Source organism: Salvelinus sp. IW2-2015, linkage group LG4q.1:29 (genome assembly GCF_002910315.2).
Source record: "Salvelinus sp. IW2-2015 linkage group LG4q.1:29, ASM291031v2, whole genome shotgun sequence".
Classification (NCBI taxonomy): Eukaryota; Metazoa; Chordata; class Actinopteri; order Salmoniformes; family Salmonidae; genus Salvelinus; species Salvelinus sp. IW2-2015.
This window is the reverse complement of record NC_036842.1, coordinates 26,820,551-26,840,417: the sequence shown is the minus strand read 5'-3', so window position 1 is coordinate 26,840,417 and position 19,867 is coordinate 26,820,551. Positions and strand designations below refer to the sequence as shown.

The 19,867-nt window shown below is 47.2% G+C and overlaps 1 protein-coding gene across 1 annotated transcript in view; it reads right to left on the bottom strand.

Annotated features, from left to right (window-relative positions):
* The window catches only part of LOC111961749 (synaptic vesicle glycoprotein 2C-like), a 59,417-nt gene that overhangs the window by 19,723 nt on the left and 19,827 nt on the right, over nt 1-19,867 (bottom strand). The window contains exons 3-5 of the mRNA XM_023984257.2: nt 18,417-18,597; nt 7,186-7,337; nt 1,381-1,514 (exon numbers count right to left, since the gene is read on the bottom strand). Coding sequence (XP_023840025.1) covers nt 1,381-1,514; nt 7,186-7,337; nt 18,417-18,597 — 467 coding nt within the window. The remainder of the gene's footprint in view (nt 1-1,380; nt 1,515-7,185; nt 7,338-18,416; nt 18,598-19,867) is intronic.

Below are 19,867 nucleotides of genomic sequence, written 5' to 3'. Positions count from 1 at the left end.
TTGAAAGATTTGGCATGGGTCCCCAGATCCTCAAAATGTTCCACAGCTGCATCATCGAGAGCATCCTGACCGGTTGCATCACCGCCTGGTATGGCAACTGCTCTGCTTCGGACTTTAAGGCGCTACAGAGAGTAGTGCGTACAGCCCAGTACATCACTGGGGCCAAGCTCCCTGCCAATCAGGACCCATATACTAGGAGTTGTCAGTGGAAGGCCCAAAAAAATTGTCAGAGACTCCAGTCACGCATGTCATAGACGTGTCTCTCTGCTACCGCACGGCAAGTGGTACTGGAGCGCCAAGTCTAGGATCAAAAGGCTCCTTAACAGCTTCTACCCCCAAGCCATAAGACTGCTGAACAATTAATCAAATGGCCACATAACTATTTACATTGACACCCCCTCTCCATTTATTTTGTACACTGCTGCTACTCACTGTTTATTATCTATGCATAGTCACTTCATCCCTACCTACATGTACAAATTACCTTGACTAACCTGTACCCGCGCACATTAACCTGGTACCGGTACACCCTGTATATAGCCTCATTATTGTTATTTTATTGTGTTACTTTTTATTATTTTTTACTTCAGTTTATTTGTTAAATATTTTCTTAACTCTTCTTGAGCTGCACTGTTGGTTAAGGGCTTGTAAGTATGCATTTCATAGTAAGGTCTACACTTGCGCATGTGACAAATAAAGTTTGATTTGATTTAGCAGTCTTATGGCTTGGGGTAGAAGCTGTCTCGAAGCCTGTTGGTCCGAGAGCCGATGCTCCGGTACCGTTTGCCGGGCGGTAGCAGAGTGAACAGTCTATGGCTTGGGTGGCTGGAGACTGGTGATTTTTCGGGGCTTCCTCTGACACCACCTGATATAGAGGTCCTGGATGGCAGGGATCTTGGCCCCAGTGATGTACTGGTCTGTCCACACAACCCTCTGTAGCGCTTTGTGATCTCTTCATGACTGTGTGGGGGTTTGTGGACCATGTTAAGTGATGTGGATGCCAAGGAACGTGAAGCTCTCGACCCGCTCCAAAAAGTCCTGTCGATGTGGATGGGGTCGTGCTCTCCCCTCTTTCTCCTGTGGTCCATGATCAGCTTCTTGTTGTTGTCCTGGCACCACACTTCTAAGTCTATAGGGGCTGTCCCATCAGAAAGTCCAGGATCCAGTTGCAGGGGAGGGATTCAGTCCCAGAGTCTCCAGCTGGGTGATGAGCTTGCAGGGGACTATGTTGTTGAACGAGGAGCTGTAGTCTATGAACAGCATTCTCACATAGTTACTTCCCCTCTTGTCCAGGTGGGAGACGGCAGTGTGAAGTGCAATTGAGATTGTGTCATCTGTGAATCTGTTGGGGCGGTATGCAGACACACACACACTCCTTACCTCTAGGAGGAATCGTGGGCTCTCGGGCATGAAGGTGAGTGCTACGACAGCACACACACAGGGTAGAGCACACACCACCACAAACACTCTCCAACTGTGGAACTGGTAGGCGGAGCCCATACTGAAACTCCATCCTGCACACACACAACCACCAATCAGAAAAAAGAGAAATGAGCACAACAATACATATTCCATGTCTAATATTATGCGTTTTTTTGTATAAAAGTAAAAGTATGAAGGCCTGAAATCTTAAAGTGCCTCCAAGTACCTTTAAATAATCAACCCATTTCATTATAGTCTCTCATATGAGGAATTATCCAAAAACACACTTCTATTTTCCACATGAGATGCAGCGTGATGATGGTAATGAGAATCTAGAGACTGAAGAACACCACATGGTGAAGGAAATGAGCGAGCAAGAAAAAGTAAGAGAGAGAAAGAGAGGGGGAGAGAGAGACAAAGTGTGTTGTTCAATTCTTATTGGAAGCATTTAGTGAGACTAACTGATACATCAATCTCGGAGGATAGCAACGGAAGAGCTAACTCTCTCTCTCTCTCTCCTCTGTATATATAGGCCTACATACACAGCAGCATCTGAATAAAGACACACATCCAGACAGTTGGTCTGTTTAGAGTCAGGGTGTGGGTGGTCTTCAGGATAGCCCCTGGGGCAGAGGGAGAAAGCCAGGGAGATGTCAGAGGTGTGAGGGGGAGTTCATGTGATGTCACAGTATTGTAAACCAAATCATGTCTGTTGGGGGTTGTTGGGGTGTTTGTGTGTATGTGATGCCCATGGGGCTGTGTTAGATTCCACCAGTACAAATCTCATTAGGGAGATTACAGCTATAATGGACTGGAGGGTATGGCTGACTGATTGACACACACCTAGATTTATACAGCTGCGCTACGTAGAACAAGGCAGTGTCACACTTCAATCACACACACCTGCAGTGTCCTTGGTCACAGCACAATGCCCATGACATTAACACCTACACATACACACACAGAGGCATAAAACACTCACAAACACACATGGGTGTTTACACAAATGCATGGGTACACACAAATAGGAGTGTACAATATACAGTAACCACACACAGCAATATACACACGCACTTCACACATAAAACATTACACATTTTTTACACAAAACATTTACGACCCGCCTCTTAACTTAATTCCTTCGAACACACACACTCAGACAGACAGACACACACACTGAGGCTTTCCAGGAAGAGGAGGAATCCTTCAGCCTCTGGCCAGCAGCAGTCAATGAAGAGCCCTCTGCGGCGGAACCTGTTACACAAGTTCTCGCACAGACGTGTGTGTGTGTGTGTGTGTGTGTGTGTGTGTGTGTGTGTGTGTGTGTGTGTGTGTGTGTGTGTGTGTGTGTGTGTGTGTGTGTGTGTGTGTGTGTGTGTGTGTGTGTGTGTGTGTAAGATATGCCTTGTGTTTATGATGAGTGCTTTTATATCTTCTGCACTCAACTGTCTTTTATGGAAAATCAATTACTTTACTGATAATTAAACACCTGCCCGCACAGACTACACACATATTGTCCCTGTTCAGACATTGGTCCGTTGGGCATACAGGGCTACAGGGGTAAACGTGATTATGCCTGATGATCAGGATGATAGCAACAAACCCTGAGCAGACAGAGACAGACAGTAGACTAGACAGTAGCAGACAGACAGACAGACAGTAGACAGTAAGCGACAGACAGTAGACAGTGCAGACAGACAGTACAAACAGACAGAGAGTAGACAGTAGCAGACAGACAGTAGACAGTAGCAGACAAACAGACAGACAGTAGACAGTGACAGTAGCAGACAGACAGTAGCAGACAGACAGACAGTGACAGTAGCAGACAGACAGACAGACAGACAGACAGACAGACAGACAGACAGACAGACAGGACAGACAGACAGACCAGACAGACAGACAGACAGACAGACAGACAGACAGACAGACAGACAGACAGTAGACAGTAGCTGACAGACAGACAAACATACAGACAGACAGTAGACAGTAGCAGACAGACAAGACAAACAGACAGACAGTAGACAGTAGCTAGACAGACAGTAGCTGACAAACAGACAGTAGCAGACAGACGACAAACAGAACGACAGACAGTAGCAGTAGCAAACAGACATACAGTAGACAGTAGCAGACAGACAGAAGACAGTAGCAGACAGACAGTAGACAATAGCAGACAGACAGACGTAGCAGGCAGACAGACAAACAGACAGACAGTAGACAGTAGCAGACAGACAGACGTAGCAGATAGACAGACAAACAGACAGTAGACAGCATTAGACAGACAGACAGACAGACAGACAGACAGACAGTAGGAGACAGACGATAAACATACAAGACAGTAGCCAGTAGCAGACAGACAGCCAGTAGCAGACAGACAAGACAAACAGACGACAGTAGCAGACAGACAGACAAACAGACAGACAGTAGACAGTAGTAGACAGACAGTAGCTGACAAACAGACAGTAGCAGACAGACAGACAAACAGACAGACAGTAGACAGTAGTAGACAGACGACAGTAGCAGGCAGACAGACAGACAGTGACAGACAGACAGACAGACAGACAGACAGACAAACAGAACAGACAGACAGACAGACAGACAGACAGTAGCAGACAGACAGTAGACAGTAGCAGACAGACAGACACGTAGACAGTAGCAGACAAGCAGACAAACATTAGACAGTAGCGGACAGACAGTAGAAGACAAACAGTAGACAGTAGCAGACAGACAGTAGCAGACAGACAGACAGACAGTAGACAGTAGCAAACAGTAGACAGTAGCAGACAGACAGACAATAGACAATGGCAGGCAGACAGACAGACAGACATACAAGACAGTAGACAGAGCAGACAGACAGACAGTAGAGACAGTAGAAGACAGACAGACAGTAGACAGCAACAGACAGACAGTAGACAGTAGCAGACAGTAGACAGTAGCAGACAGCAGACAGACAGACAGTAGTAGACAGACAGACAGACAGACAGACAGACAGACAGACAGACAAACAGACAGACAGTAGACAGTAGTAGACAGACAGACAGTAGCAGACAGACAGACAGTAGCAGACAGACAAACAGACAGACAGTAGACAGTAGCAGACAGACAGACAAACAGACAGTAGACAGTAGCAGACAGACAGAACAGACAGTAGCAGACAGACAGTAGACAATAGCAGACAGACAGACAGTAGCAGACAGACAGCAAACAGACAGACAGTAAACAGTAGCAGACAGACAGACAGTAGCAGACAGACAGACAAACAGACAGACAGTAGACAGCATCAGACAGACAGACAGACGTAGACAAGTGCAAACAGACAGTAGCAGACAGACAGACAGACAAACAGACAGACAGTTGACAGTAGCAGACAGACAGACAGTAGACAGTAGACAGTAGTAGACAGACAGTAGCAGACAGACAGACAGACAGTAGCAGACAGACAGACAAACAGCACAAACAGACAGACAGTAAGACAGTAGCAGACGACAGACAACAGACAGACAGTAGACAGTAGTAGACAGACAGTAGCTGACAAACAGACAGTAGTAGACAGACAGACAATCAGACTGACAGTAAACAGTAGTAGACAGACAGTAGTAGGCAGACAGACAGTAGCAGACAGACAGACAAACAACAGACAGCATACAGTAGCAGACAGACAGTAGCAGACAGACAGTAGACAGTAGCAGACAGACAGACAGTAGACAGTATTAGACAGACAGTAGACAATAACAGACAGACAGTAGAGACAACAGACAGACAGTACACAGTAGCAGACAGTAGACAGTAGCAGAAAGACAGTCAATAGACAATAGCAGGCAGACAGACAGACAGACAGACAGACAGTAGACAGTAGCGGACAGACAGACAGTAGACAGTAGCAGACAGACAGACAGTAGACAGTAGCAGACAGACATACATTAGACAGTAGCGAAACAGACAGTAGACAGTAGCAGGCAGACGTAGCAGACAGACAGACAGTAGCAGACAGACAGTAGACAGCAACAGACAGACAGTAGACAGTAGCAGACAGTAGACAGTAGCAGACAGACAGACAATAGACAATAGCAGGCAGACAGACAGACAAGACAGTAGACAGTAGCGGACAGACAGACAGTAGACAGTAGCAGACAGACAGACAGTAGACAGAGTAGCAGACAGACATACATTAGACATGTAGCGAACAGACAGTAGACAGTAGCAGCAGACAGTAGCAGACAGACAGCAGTAGCAGACAGACAGTAGACAGCAACAGACAGACAGTAGACAGTAGCAGACAGTAGACAGTAGCAGACAGACAGACAATAGACAAAGCAGGCAGACGACGACAAAGACAGTAGACAGTAGCAGACAGACAGACAGTAGACAGTAGCAGACAGACAGACAGTAGACAGTAGCAGACAGACAGACAGAGTAGAGAGTAGCAGACAGAAAGTAGATTGTGCAGACAGACAGTAGATTGTAGCAGACAGACAGTAGACTGTAGCAGACAGACAGACAGACAGTATTAGACAAACAGCAGAGAGTAGCAGACAGACAGACAGTAGACAGTAGCAGACAGACAGTAGACAGTAGTAGACAGACTGCAGCAGACAGACAGACAGACAGACAGACAGACAGACAGACAGACAGACAGACAGACAGACAGTATCAAACAGACAGTATCAAACAAACAGTAGACAGTAGCAGACAGACAGACAGTAGACAGTAGCAGACACTACAGACAGCAGACAGTAGCAGACAGACAGACAGAGTAGAGAGTAGCAGACAGAAAGTAGATGTGTAGCAGACAGACAGTAGATTGTAGCAGACAGACAGTAGACTGTAGCAGACAGACAGACAGACATACAGTATCAGACAAACACGCAGACAGCAGTAGCAGACAGACAGACAGTAGACAGTAGCAGACAGACAGTAGACAGTAGTAGACAGACAGTAGACTGTAGCAGACAGACAGACAGACAGACAGACAGACAGACAGACAGACAGACAGTTACAGTATCAAACACAGACAAGTATCAGACACGCAGTGAAACAGTAGCAGACAGACAGACAGTAGAACAGTAGCAGACAGCAGACAGTAGCAGACAGACACAGACAGTAGATAGTAGCAGACCAGACAGACACGTAGACAGTAGCAGACAGACAGATTAGGCAGTAGCCCAGACAGAGAGACAGACAGTAGACAGTAGCAGACAGACAGACAGACAGTAGACAATAGCAGACAGCAGACAGTAGCAGACAGACAGACATTAGGCAGTAGCAGACAGACAGACATTAGGCAGTAGCAGACAGAGAGACAGTAGACAGTAGCAGACAGACAGACGACAATAGCAGACATACAGACAGCAGACAGTAGCAGACAGACAGACAGACAGACAGACAGTAGATAGTAGCAGACAGATAGACCGTAGACAGTAGCAGACAGACAGACAATAGACAGTATTAGACAGACAGACAGTAGCAGACAGACAGACAAGACAGTAGACAGTAGCAGACAGACAGACAGTAGACAGTAGCAGACAGACAGTAGCAGGCAGACAGTAGACAGTAGCAGACAGACAGACAGTAGCAGACAGACATTAGACAGTAGCAGACAGACAGACAGTAGACAGTAGCAGACAGACAGACAGTAAACACGGGTAATCCCTGGATACGGGTTGAGGGTTCAGGCCTAGGCTGCTGATATCAATCTCTATGATTGGTGACCTAGGTGTGGCACAAATAATCCTGCAGCGTGATAGGACAGGGCTGTCAGTCACTCACCATAGTGTGGTATGATGAGCCAGGCCATTGCCGAGGCATAGATCCCTCCTATCATCCAGAACATGCAGAGCCAGCTCAGGTGCTCTCCTCTCTTCTCCCTCGCCAGGAACTCAGCAAAGTAGGGGAACACGATGGGGACCGCCCCACCAATGCTGCATGGGGACATGGGAAATGTCAGAAATACATGTATATGGACAAATTAACTGACAAACAGGGTAATGTTCTTGAGTGCCCTGTTTGTCCTTTTTGTCAGGTCACTTTCAAAACATCACTTTTTGTGTGGTCTTTGGGCAGCTGGCGAAACAATACGGCAGCTCTGATCTGGCGTAATGAGTCTGGAGAGAGAAACAGAAAGAGAGAGGTAGAGAGAGACTTTTGACTTTTTGTCTTACTTAAATGAGACATCCTCATTACACTAAAACCACCAGAACCCCCCACCCCCACCCCAAGGGAAAGCGCACTGCATGCCACCGCAACCTCCACACAATCACATTACACAGTACACAAGAACACAGTGCAATACAATACACCCTCCAGCACCACATTACAACTGTACAACCAACCCCTCCTCTCCAGCCGTACAGACAGCTCCCCTAAGCCCCCATACCTCCAGAGAGAGAGAGAGAGAGAGAGAGGTCCATCTTGGTCTGATCTGGTGGATGATAAAAATCAATAGTCTACCAGAGGAACCAGCAGTCAGTAGCCTAAAAGCCTTTCTTCTGGTCCCACTGGCAACACAGTAGGACAGACATCAAACTATTAATAGATGATTATCTGTCTATTTCTGCTGCTTTTTTTGTTAGGATCTCTGCTGATGGGTTTGTTTGGGAAGGGAACAAAATAGTGACAGTTTGCTACAGCAGGAAAATAATCCTGCAGCATCAGGAAATGTGAATTATTGTGTGGATTATAATTAATGGGACTTTTCTGTAGGGGCTAATACATTTTAGGGCAAATCAAGTCTAACATTTTTAAGTAGAAATTACAAACTTTAGAAGCCTTGAAAACACTACATTTCCTGCTGTGCAAGAAAATTATCATTAACAAAACAGTGATCAAATTAGATCCTACATCTGTTGGAAGCTTGAACGATGCCTTTTCTTTATTTTTCTGTCTCATTGAGAAGCGAATGTATGCTAAGTGTAGCAATTCAATGCAAATTATATAATTTGTCTGACAGCCGGTGGAAACCACCAGCTAGCTGATGGCTATCAAAGAGATGAGTAGAGAAGAGTCTTTAAATCGACATGGAAATAAAAGTAAGACGGGCATTGTATTAGATAGCCATATGGCTGGCCATATGTAGGACTGGTAGAGTGGAACTGCAATAATGTGTAGTCTATGAGTCACACACACACAACACACACATACACATACACGACACACATACTAATACCACAGCTGAGTGTAAATCCACTGTGTTGTTGCAGATTGATTTTGACAGCTCTGTCCAACTGAAACCTTGCTTTAGAAACAGTCCTGTGATTTATGAATCCCCTCGGGCCAAAACAGGCTGTCTCAGATTAAATTACATTTACTTGTTAATGCAAACGCACCAGAGAGCCAGGTCATGCTATGAATAACAATCATGTGCAACAATCACCAGGTAATCAATTGTGCAGAGAGTGTATTATCTAAGAGTGGGGGGCAAATATTCTGTCAGTCTCATCTGCTTATTCATCTTTTAGCAGAACGCTTTATTCTAGTTTGCCAAAGCTTGTATCAATGTTTCTACCTATTGTTTAGTCTTTTATTCATGACAAAGTTTTTCTTTCCACTGTCAAAGTCAGTGACAACTTGTGATTATACAAGCAGACTTTGAATCAGTCATTAAACAGAAAAATAAGGACATTTAGTCTGCTGTGAATGTTTAGCTAATGTTTGTGTTTCTCTCTGTTCTTTCTCTCTCCCACTCAGGGGAAGGGCTGATGCCAGGCAGCTTGAATAACCTCCTGTGCTGTTCTCTGACTGTGGAGACTAGAGGGAGAGAGAGAAACAGCAACCTTGGGGAAATCCTCTGCCCTATCATTAACAGCAGACTCCTACATTTCCTCAGTGAAAACAATGTACAGATGTCAAATTGGCTTTTTACCAAATTACCATACGACAGACCATGTGTTCACCCAGCACACCCTAATTGACAAACAAACAAACCAAAACAAAGGGAAAGTCTTCTCATGCTTTGTTGATTTCAAAACAGTCTTTGACTCAATTTGGCATATTGATGGAAAGTGGTGTTGGGGGGGGGGGGGGGGGGACATTATAAAATCCATGTACACAAACAACAAGTGTGTGGTTAAAATTTGCAAAATAAACACACATTACTTTCCACAGGGCCGTGGGGTGAGACAGGGATGCAGCTTAAGCCACACCCTCTTTAACATATATATCAATGAATTGGCGAGGGCACTAGAGCAGTCTGCAGCACCCGGCCTCACCATACTAGAATCTGAAGTCAAATGTCTACTGTTTGCTGATGATCTGGTGCTTCGGTCACCAACTAAGGAGGGCCTACAGCAGCACCTAGATCTTCTGCACAGATTCTGTCAGACCTGGGCCCTGACAGTAAATCTCAGTAAGACAAAAATAATGGTGTTCCAAAAAAGGTCCAGTTGCCATCTAGACACCATTACCCTAGAGCACACAAAAAACATACATACCTTGGCCTAAACATCAGCACCACAGGTAACTTCCACAAAGCTGTGAACGAGCTGAGAGACAAGGCAAGAAGGCCTTCTATGCCATCAAAAGGAACATAAAATTCGACATACCAATTAGGATCTGGCTAAAAATACTTGAATCAATTTTAGAACCCATTGCCTTTTATGGATGTGAGATCTGGGGTCCTCTCACCAACCAAGAATTCACAAAATGGGACAAACACCAAATTGAGACTCTGCATGCAGAATTCTGCAAAAATATCCTCCGTGTACAACGTAGAACACCAAATAATGCATGCAGAGCAGAATTAGGCCGATACCCACTAATTATCAAAATCAAGAAAAGAGCTGTTAAATTCTACAACCACCTAAAAGGAAGCAATTCCCAAACCTTCCATAACAAAGCCATCACCTACAGAGAGATGAACCTGGAGAAGAGTCCCCTAAGCAAGCTCGTCCTGGGGCTCTGTTCACAAACACACACAAACAGACCTCACAGAGCCCCAGGACAGCAACACAATTAGACCCAACCAAATCATGAGAAAACAAAAAGATAATTACTTGACACATTGGAAAGAGTTAACAAAAAATCTGAGCAAACTAGAATGCTACTTGGCCCTAAACAGAGAGTACACGGTGGCAGAATACCTGACCACTGTGACTGACCCAAACTTGAGGAAAATGTTGACTATGTACAGACTCAGTGATCATAGCCTTGCTATTGAGAAAGGCCGCCGTAGGCAGACCTGGCTCTCAAGAGAAAACAGGCTATATGCACACTGCCGACAAAATGAGGTGGAAACTGAGCTGCACTTCCTAACCTCCTGCCAAATGTATGACCATAGAGACACATATTCCCCTCAGATTACACAGATCCGCAAAGAATTCGAAAACAAACCCAATTTGAATAAACTCCCATATCTACTGGGTGAAATATCACAGTATGCAAGATTTGTGACCTGTTGCCACAAGAAAGGGGCAAGCACTGAAGTACAAACACCATTGTAAATACAACCCATATGTATGTTTATTTATTTTCCCTTTTGAACTAGTTGACAACTCCATTGTGTCCTCCTCCCAGAGTGCTAAGAACCTTGGCGTGATCCTGGACAACACCCTGTCGTCCTCAACTAACATCAAGGCGGTGACCCGTTCCTGTAGGTTCATGCTCTACAACATGTCGCGCATAGTACGGACCCTAGCTCACACAGGAAGCGGCGCAGGTCCTAATCCAGGCACTTGTCACTCCCGTCTGGATTTCTGCAACTCGCTGTTGGCTGGCTCTGCCTGTGCCATTAAACCCTACACTCATCCGAACGGCAGCCCGTCTGGTGTTCAACCTTCCAAGTTCTCTCACGTACCCGCGTCCTTCGCCTCTCCACTGGCTTCCAGTTGAAGTCGCATCCGCTACAAGCCATGGTGCTTGCCTACGGAGCTGTGAGGGAACGGCACTCCGCACCTTCAGGCTCTGATCAGGCCCTACACACCAAACAAGGGCACTGCGTTCATCCACCTCTGGCTGCTCGCCTCCCTACCTCTGAGGAAGTATAGCTCCCGCTCAGCCCAGTCAAAACTGTTCGCTGCCTGGCACCCCAATGGTGGACAAACTCCCCCACGACGCCAGGTCAGCGGAGTCAATCACCACCTTCCGGAAACACCTGAAACCCCACCTCTTTAAGGAATACCTAGGATAGGAAAGTAATCCTCTTCTAACCCCCCCCCCCCCCCTTAAAAGAGTTAGATGCACTATTGTAAGTGGTTGTTCCACTGGATATCATAAGGTGAATGCACCAATTGTAAGTCGCTCTGGTAAGAGCGTCTGCTAAATGACTTAAATGTAAATGTAATGTCATTCCAACACCGTATATAGACATATGACATTTGACTGGCTTTATTCTTTTGAACTTCTATGAATGTAATGTTTACTCTAAATGTTTATAGTTTATTTCACTTTTGTTTATTATCTAGTTCACTTGCTTGGCAATGTTAACATATGTTTCATGCAATAAAGCTTAAATTGAATTGATATTAATTGAATTGAGAGACAGCTGTGGAGGAGTGGAGACGAGAGGAGAGAGAGAGCGAGCCTTGGAGGGTGGAGAATAGCTAGAGAGAGAGAGAAAGAGAGAGAAAGAGAGAGCTATGGAGAGTAGAGCTCTGTCTGGTAGAGTACTGCATGTCTAAGAAACCCCTACCTCTCAACCAATGAGAACACAATGTCGTCATGAAGATTTTTAGTGGAAGAAACTTAATGGAACTGTCACGGATCCTCCAGAACTTCATCATCGCACACCTGGCCCCTATTCTGATTAGTATCTGTGTATATATGATATGTTGCCCTTTGGTTTCCATTGGGGGGTCGATTATTGTTACTATGTCCGTTGGTGGGTGTACCTGTGCTGTGTTGTTTTTGGGTTTCGTGCCCTTGTGGATTGCGCAGATATTACGGGTCTTGTCCTGTGAGTTAATCATTGTGCACGTGTGTTATTTATCAAGGTACTCCTCTGTCAGAGTCGTGTGTATAGGTGCAGGGACGTCAGGCGCAGGAGAGTCAAACGGAGTGTAAATGGAGTCTTTTAATATATGTCCACTTAACATGCTCCAAACACTAATATGTAATACATAAATAAACATGGGTAGAGGAACTCGCGCACCTATACAACACTGACATAAAACAATCTCTGACAAAGACATGAGGGGAACAGAGGGTTAAATACACAACAGGTAATGAATGGGATTGAAACCAGGTGTGTGGGAAGACAAGACAAAACCATGGAAAATGGATCAATGATGGCTAGAAGACCGGTGACGCACGCCCAAAACAAGGAGAGGCAACGACGTCGGCAGAAGTCGTGACAGTACCCCCCCCACCTGACGCGCGGCCCCAGCAGCGCGTCGAACCCGGCTCGGGACGACCCGGAGGGCGAGGTGCAGGGCGATCCGGATGGAGACGGTGGAATTTCTTTAACATGGAAGGATCTAACACGTCTCCACAACCCAGCATCGTCTCCTCCGGCCCGTACCCTCCCAGTCCAGCGAGGTACGGCCCCTCGCCGACGTCTCGTCCACAAAATGGATCGAACAGAGTACGCCGGACCCATCGATGTCTAGGGAGGCGGAGGAACATCACGCAGCTTCAGCCTCCCTGGAGCGGGCAGCCACACGCCCGGCCTGAGAGAGACACATGGAACGAGGGGTTAATACGGTAATTAGTGGCAGTTGTAACCTATAAAATACTGTTCCCGTTAGTCCTCAGGACTTTAAACGGCCACAAACCGCGGACCCACGCTTCCGGCAGAGCAGGCGAAGGGCAGTTTCGGGTCGAGAGCCAGAACCCGTCCCCTGTCAACACCGGGGCCTCCTATGCGGCGACGGTCTGACGCCAATTTTCTGGCGCCTGTTTATGCGCGCTGAAGGTTGGACGTGGGGCTGCCTCCCAGTTCCCTCAGCTGCCGAAACGCAATTTCACAGCAGAGCCATCGGTCTGACCTGATGCAAGGAGACAGAACCGGCTGATACCCTAATACACATTGAAAGGGAGTAAAGGTTAGTGGAGGACGTGACGTACGAGTTCTGGGCCATCTCTGCCCAAGCACGAACTTCCCACTCCTCCGGCCTCGCTGCAATAAGACGCAAAACCTACCCCACATCCTGGTTAACTCTCTCCACCGCTGCCCAAGTTACATCTCGGGGTCGAAGAACTGACCGAGTCATATACTAACGGACCCCAGACGTTCCATGAACGCCTTCAAACCCTTGATGTGGAACTGGGGACCGCCATCCAGACACTATTCTCAGGGCACCCCATAGTGCCTGACATACGTTGTCGTATACACAGGCATCTGCAGTTGCTAGATGCCGTAGACGCAGACACCGGGCAAAGGGAAGGAGAACCAGACAGGATTCGAAAAACCTGAGTTCCATCCAACTGACCAGGATCGTGGTTTAACTACCGTGTGGAAGGGGAAGAGTAGTCCAACAGAAATCACCGACAGGATGACGACACGCCGCGTTGTGAACAGGTAAGGGTTTAGGCTTACTTCTGGGCATGTGTCTTAGGAGCCTGCACGTGGGCCGCACAGCGAGCAGGGGAACATAAATCCTCATCCTTATGCTTAATGGGCCACCTCGAGTATCCTCCTATTCAAGATCAGCAGCATGATCCGACACTATCCCAGGATGAACCAGAGGAGTGTGACGATCATAAGTCGGTCAGCGGACGCCCGGAACGTACTAGATGACCCAGCGGACACTCAGGGGATGGAGGGCTCTGCACAGTGATCGCCGCTCAATGTCCCGCTGTCTCAGCCTCCCACACTACTGTGCACCAAACATGAAGCTGGGAGTCTGGGGTGGGGTCCTGGACCGCTCCTCTGTGTCATACAGGCGAGACATGCATCTGCCTTAACGTTCTGGGAGCATGGTCTGTTAAAAGGAAAGAGTAAACCCAAAACAAGTGAAAACATGGCCCACTTGCCTGGCGAGGATCAGCTCCTTCGCTTCCCGGATGTACTTCAGATTGCGTGGTCAAGTCATGATGAGAAAGGTGGTTTTAGCCCCCTCATGCCAATGCTCCACACCTTCAAGGCTCTTTAACGACACTAACAAGCTCCGGTCCCCCACATCTATATGTTTCGCTCCGCGCGGCTGAGCTTCTTCGAAAAGGAAGCACAAAGGGGGAAGCTTCGTGGCGCCCCGAACGCTGAGGAGGCAGCATGGCTCCTATCCCGCTTCGGATGCGTCCACTCACTATGAATGGCAAAGAGGAATCCGATGAGTGTAACGGTGTGAAATGTGTAGCTAGTTAGCGGGTACCGCTACTAGCATTTCAATCAGTTACGCTACTTGCTCTGATGATTAAGTAGGGTTTTCGCCCCTTGCTCTGCAAGGCCCGTGCGGCCTTTTGTGGCGCGAGGGTTAATCGATGCTTCGTGGGGCGACGCGTCGTTGAGTGTGCAGAAGGTTCCCTGGTGCGCCCGTGTCGGGGCGAGGGACGTTTAAAGTTATACTGTTAGATTGATGCTGTTGACCGGATCACTGGTTTGCTGCGGAAAGGAGGAGTTGAAGGGGGGTGAGTGTAACAGATGTGAAATGGCTAGCTAGTTAGCGGGTACGGCTACTAGCATTTCAGATCAGTTACGTCAATTGCTCTGAGACTTAGTAGGGTTATCCCTTGCTCTGCAAGAGCCGCGGCTTTTTGTGGAGCGATGGTAACGACGCTTCGTGGGTGTCAACGTGTGTTGATGTGTCAGAGGGTCCTGGTTCGCGCCCGTGTTGGGGGCCGAGGGACGGTTTAAAGGGTTTACTGTCTATCATGAGCCAACACAGGAACCGGAGGTAAAAGAGTCTTCAGTGCCCAAAAGCACCTGTTGGCTCAGCCGATCACTGCAGAGGCACGGGCCTTTACAAGTGAGGTATGGGAGCAGCAACACTACCCAAACCCCCGGATAACTCCGGTAAGTAATTGGCAAACCTAACAACGCTGCAGCCTCCTTTAGTGTTGGAGTCCAGCCAATTCGCAGCGGCTGAATGGGTCGCTCTCCATTTCCACTCTGATGTGGAATCGATGCCCCTAGGAAGGAGAATGGATTGTTGGATAAGAACGATAGCATTTTCTGTCTCAGCCTGACATATAGAAAAAAAAAAAAATCAGGCCCAACAGGCGACAAAGTCACCCTGCGCACCAGGGAACATGCTCGGCACGTGCGCGGAGTAATATCAGGATATCTCGATATCACCATTACACCTGCCCGTGCAGGTCCCTGAAGATCTCTATCTACAAATGATTGGAGACTGATGGAGCATTCATAACCATTATGGCATGACAAGGTACTCATATGACCTAGGTGGTGCTAAATGCCGTCTTCACTCATCACCCTTCGATACGCACCAGATTGTAGCGCACTCCTGAGAATCCAATTTTGTGAAGAAAGCGTGACCGTGCACTGACTCAATTACCGTAGTTATTCAGAGGTATGCGGGTAACTACTATTTACCGTGATTTTATTGAGTGATAAATCAATGCACGGGGTAACCGCATTTTCTTCTTCACAAAAAAGAAACTCGAAAGGGACGGGTGGGAACTGGATGGTGAATGAACCCCTGACGCAGGGATTCAGAGACATATGTTCATAGCACACGTCTCCGCTTGTGACATGGGGATACACGTGACTCTGGGATATGCAGCGTCTACGCGAGAGGAGATCTATGCATGTCAAGTCCCCCGGTCGATGGGGTGGTATTGGAGTCGCTTTCTCTTTACAGAAGGCGAGAGCAAATTCGGCATATTTCTGGGGGAATTGGCCGCACGGTGGGAGCGATGGTTGGACTTCCACTGAGTAGCACAAGCGAAACCCCTAACACTACCTTGAGCACTCTCGCGACACTGCCCGGAGCGCCCTCTGTGGCAAGAACAGTGGGGTTTATGACAAGCTAACCAGGGTAGGCCTAGCACCTATAGAAATACGCAGGAGATATCAATAAGGAAGACTAATCTTCTTCCTTGTGACTCCTGGTTATGCATACACAAAGGCGCGGTGACCTCCCTGATAAATCCTGACCCTGAATGGTCGGACTAATCTAAGGCATGAATAGGGCAAGGCATATCAGAGAAACAAATAGGGTATCCCTAAACTATGACTTAGACTTTATTAATGAAATTCCCCAGCCGCGCTGAATTACTAGCGCTATACTGGAATACAGGGAAAAATCAGGAAAAGTGACAGAGACAAACATTAGTGCAACAGAGGGCTCTGGCATAGAATGGTGCCTACTCACCTGGGGCCTCTCTAAATTCCAGAGGAACCAAACTCGGCACCACAGCCCAGCAGTGTGCCCGTCTGGCAGACCATCGATGGTGGCTCGAGCGGGAACCCCCTTAGTCTCCCTGCGCACCAAACCTCCAATTCCATGGTTCGGGAGAGAGGGTCGCGCGGAGATGGAACAACCAGACCCGATCTAGAGCGTCCACGAGTAGCCAGCATGTTTGTCCAGCATGATGACAGGTTCCACAGCTGGTCAACAGGTGGAGGGTGGTGTCTCCTAACAGGCCACTCCGACGGACCGTCCTCACGGGCAGACTAACAAACGGTAATGGTTCGATCAGGGCCCTGTCGCTCCTCCAGCGCGGCAGCCAGGGTCCTAAACTCACCAAAGCAAACTCCTGTAGGCACTCCTCGTCTCTGCCAGTCGGACTGACTAGAGGCGCTCAGCGCCCGCTCTGCTTCGGCTGTGCGTGGTCGATACTGTCTCTCGAAATTGGGGGTGACACGTCCTCAAAATGGTCAACGCCGCATCCTTCCTCTCTACACAACAGTCGCTGGCCCACTCCAGGGCTTTCCCCTGGTGAGGCACTGAGACGATCCGGGCCAACTCTCCTTCACGGTCCGTATGGTTACTGGGGAGACCGTGGCCAGATACAAGGTTTAGTTTAAGGAGAAAACTCCTGGCACGCTGGCAGTATCTCCGTTGTATTCCGTGGGGTAGCGATAGAATGGGATTTTTTTCCTTGTTAGGTTCAGCAGGAGAAAAAGCAATTCGTCAAAGGATAATCCCGGCTTGTGGTGGTGGAGGCCCTGAAGAGAAACTTCCCTGTCTCTCCCATGCGGGACATATGTCTGGAACCATGCGACTCCATTGGGGCGCTCAGACTGTCATCTCCCGCTTGTTCCGTGACGCGTTTCCTCTACCATCATGAGCGAGCGTGTCCTTCTCCTGCTGACTTCATATTTTGGTCAGAGATTCTGTCAGACGTCGTGTGTATAGGTGGCAGGGAAGTAGGCGCAGGAGAGTCAAACGGAGTGTAAATGGAGTCTTTTAATATATGTCCACTTAACATGCTCCAAACACTAATATGTACATACATAAAATAAACATGGGTACGAGGACCCGTCGCGCACCTATACAACCATAAACAACACTGACATAAAACAATCTCTGACAAAGACATGAGGGGAAACAGAGGGTTAAATACACAACAGGTAATGAATGGGTTTCAAGAATGGGTAATGTGTGGGAAGACAAGACAAAACCAATGGAAAATGAAAAATGGATCAATGATGGCTAGAAGACCGGTGACGTCGACCGCCGAGCACCGCCCGAACAAGGAGAGGCAACGACTTCGGCAGAAGTCGTGACATCCTCGCTTTTTTGTTTGGGTTTCAACCCTGTGTTTTTGTTACGTGTTTGTTTGGTCTTCGTCCCCGTGCCTTTACACGGCACGCCGTAATTTGGGGTATAATTTTAAAAACTATTACGCATTCCTGCGCCTGTCTCCCAAATCTCTTCATACCAGCGTGACAGGAACTTATGTGTTCTAGGAGAGGTTTAGAGGAAGAGAACTTAATGGAACTTTTGAAGTGTTCTAGTAGAGTTTTAGTGGAAGGAAATGTTCTACAAGACATGACACATTATAAAGTACTATAATAGAGTAGAATAGAATAACAGAATAGTGCACAGTATAGTACAGTACAGTATATTATAGTATAGTAAAGTATAGTACAGTATAGAAGAGTAAATTAGAGTAGAGAAGACTAGAATATAGTAGAATAGAACATAACGGACACCACTCACCCGAAGCCGGAAAACATGCGGCAGAAGAGGAACATGCCGTACCCCTGGACAAAGGAGGAGAGGAAGGAGAAGAAGCCGTTGACAGACATAGCGATGAGCAGGCACTGTTTACGGCCCACCTTGTCTGACAGACACCCCCAGAAGAACGCCCCCACCATCATCCCCAGGTACACTATGCTACCTGCAGAGAGAGAGGGAGGGAGGGGGAGGGAGAGAAAGAGAAGGGGGTCGAGACAGACAAAGAAAAAGAGTGGGAGAAAATGAGAGAGGAGAGGGGAGGGAGAGGAGGGGAGAGAGACAGAGAAAGAGAAAGAAAGACAGAAACACAAAAATAGAGAGTGGGAGGGTGGGAGAGAGGGAGAGGGGAAGGGAAAGAATAATGGATAAGAGAGGGAGTGAGAAAATATTCATTTACACAGTGTTGCCTTTTTAAGTGGCCCTTTTATATTTTGCAGCACTTGAGAATTATCTGATCCATCTGGACCAAGCATGTTCATTTAAGGCAAACTGCTGACTAGGGAGAAGACACACACACACAGAAGCAGGTGTGTCGCACGCATAACCTGTGTCAGAATTGCTGCATGTCTGACTATTAGTACAGTCCACAGCAGACAAGGTCACGTGGTGTGATTTAACCAAGCCTGTCAATTCCCAGTCATTGATAAACCACTGAGGGATCACAGAGATCTGGTCAATCTGATTGGACAGTGCCTGGGGACCTGCAGACAGACAGACCTACAGTAATAAAGAACACACAGGCAGCCATGAAGCCACAACACTAACTGAACCTCACCATGGAGTATCACTTCATATCACAACACTAACTGAACCTCACCATGGAGTATGAGCGTTCAGTTAGTGTTTGTGATATGAAGTAATACTCCATGGTGAGTTTCAGTTAGTGTTGTGATATGAAGTGTACTCCATGGTGAGGTTCAGTTTAGTGTTGTGATATGAAGTGATACTCCATGGTGAGGTTCAGTTAGTGTTGTGATATGAAGTGGTACTCCATGGTGAGTTCAGTTAGTGTTGTGATATGAAGTGATACTCCATGGTGAGGTTCAGTTAGTGTTGTGATATGAAGTGATACTCCATGGTGAGGTTCAGTTAGTGTTGTGATATGAAGTGATACTCCATGGTGAGGTTCAGTTAGTGTTGTGATATGAAGTGATACTCCATAGTGAGGTCAGTTAGTGTTGTGATATGAAGTGGTACTCCATGGTGAGGTTCAGTTAGTGTTTGTGATATGAAGTGATACTCCATGGTGAGGTTCAGTTGTGTTGTGATATGAAGTGATACTCCATGGTGAGGTTCAGTTAGAGTTTGTGATATGAAGTGATACTCCATGGTGAGGTTCAGTTAGTGTTGTGATATGAAGTGATACTCCATGGTGAGGTCAGTTTAGTGTTGTGGTATGAAGTGATACTCCATGGTGAGGTTAGTTCGTGTTT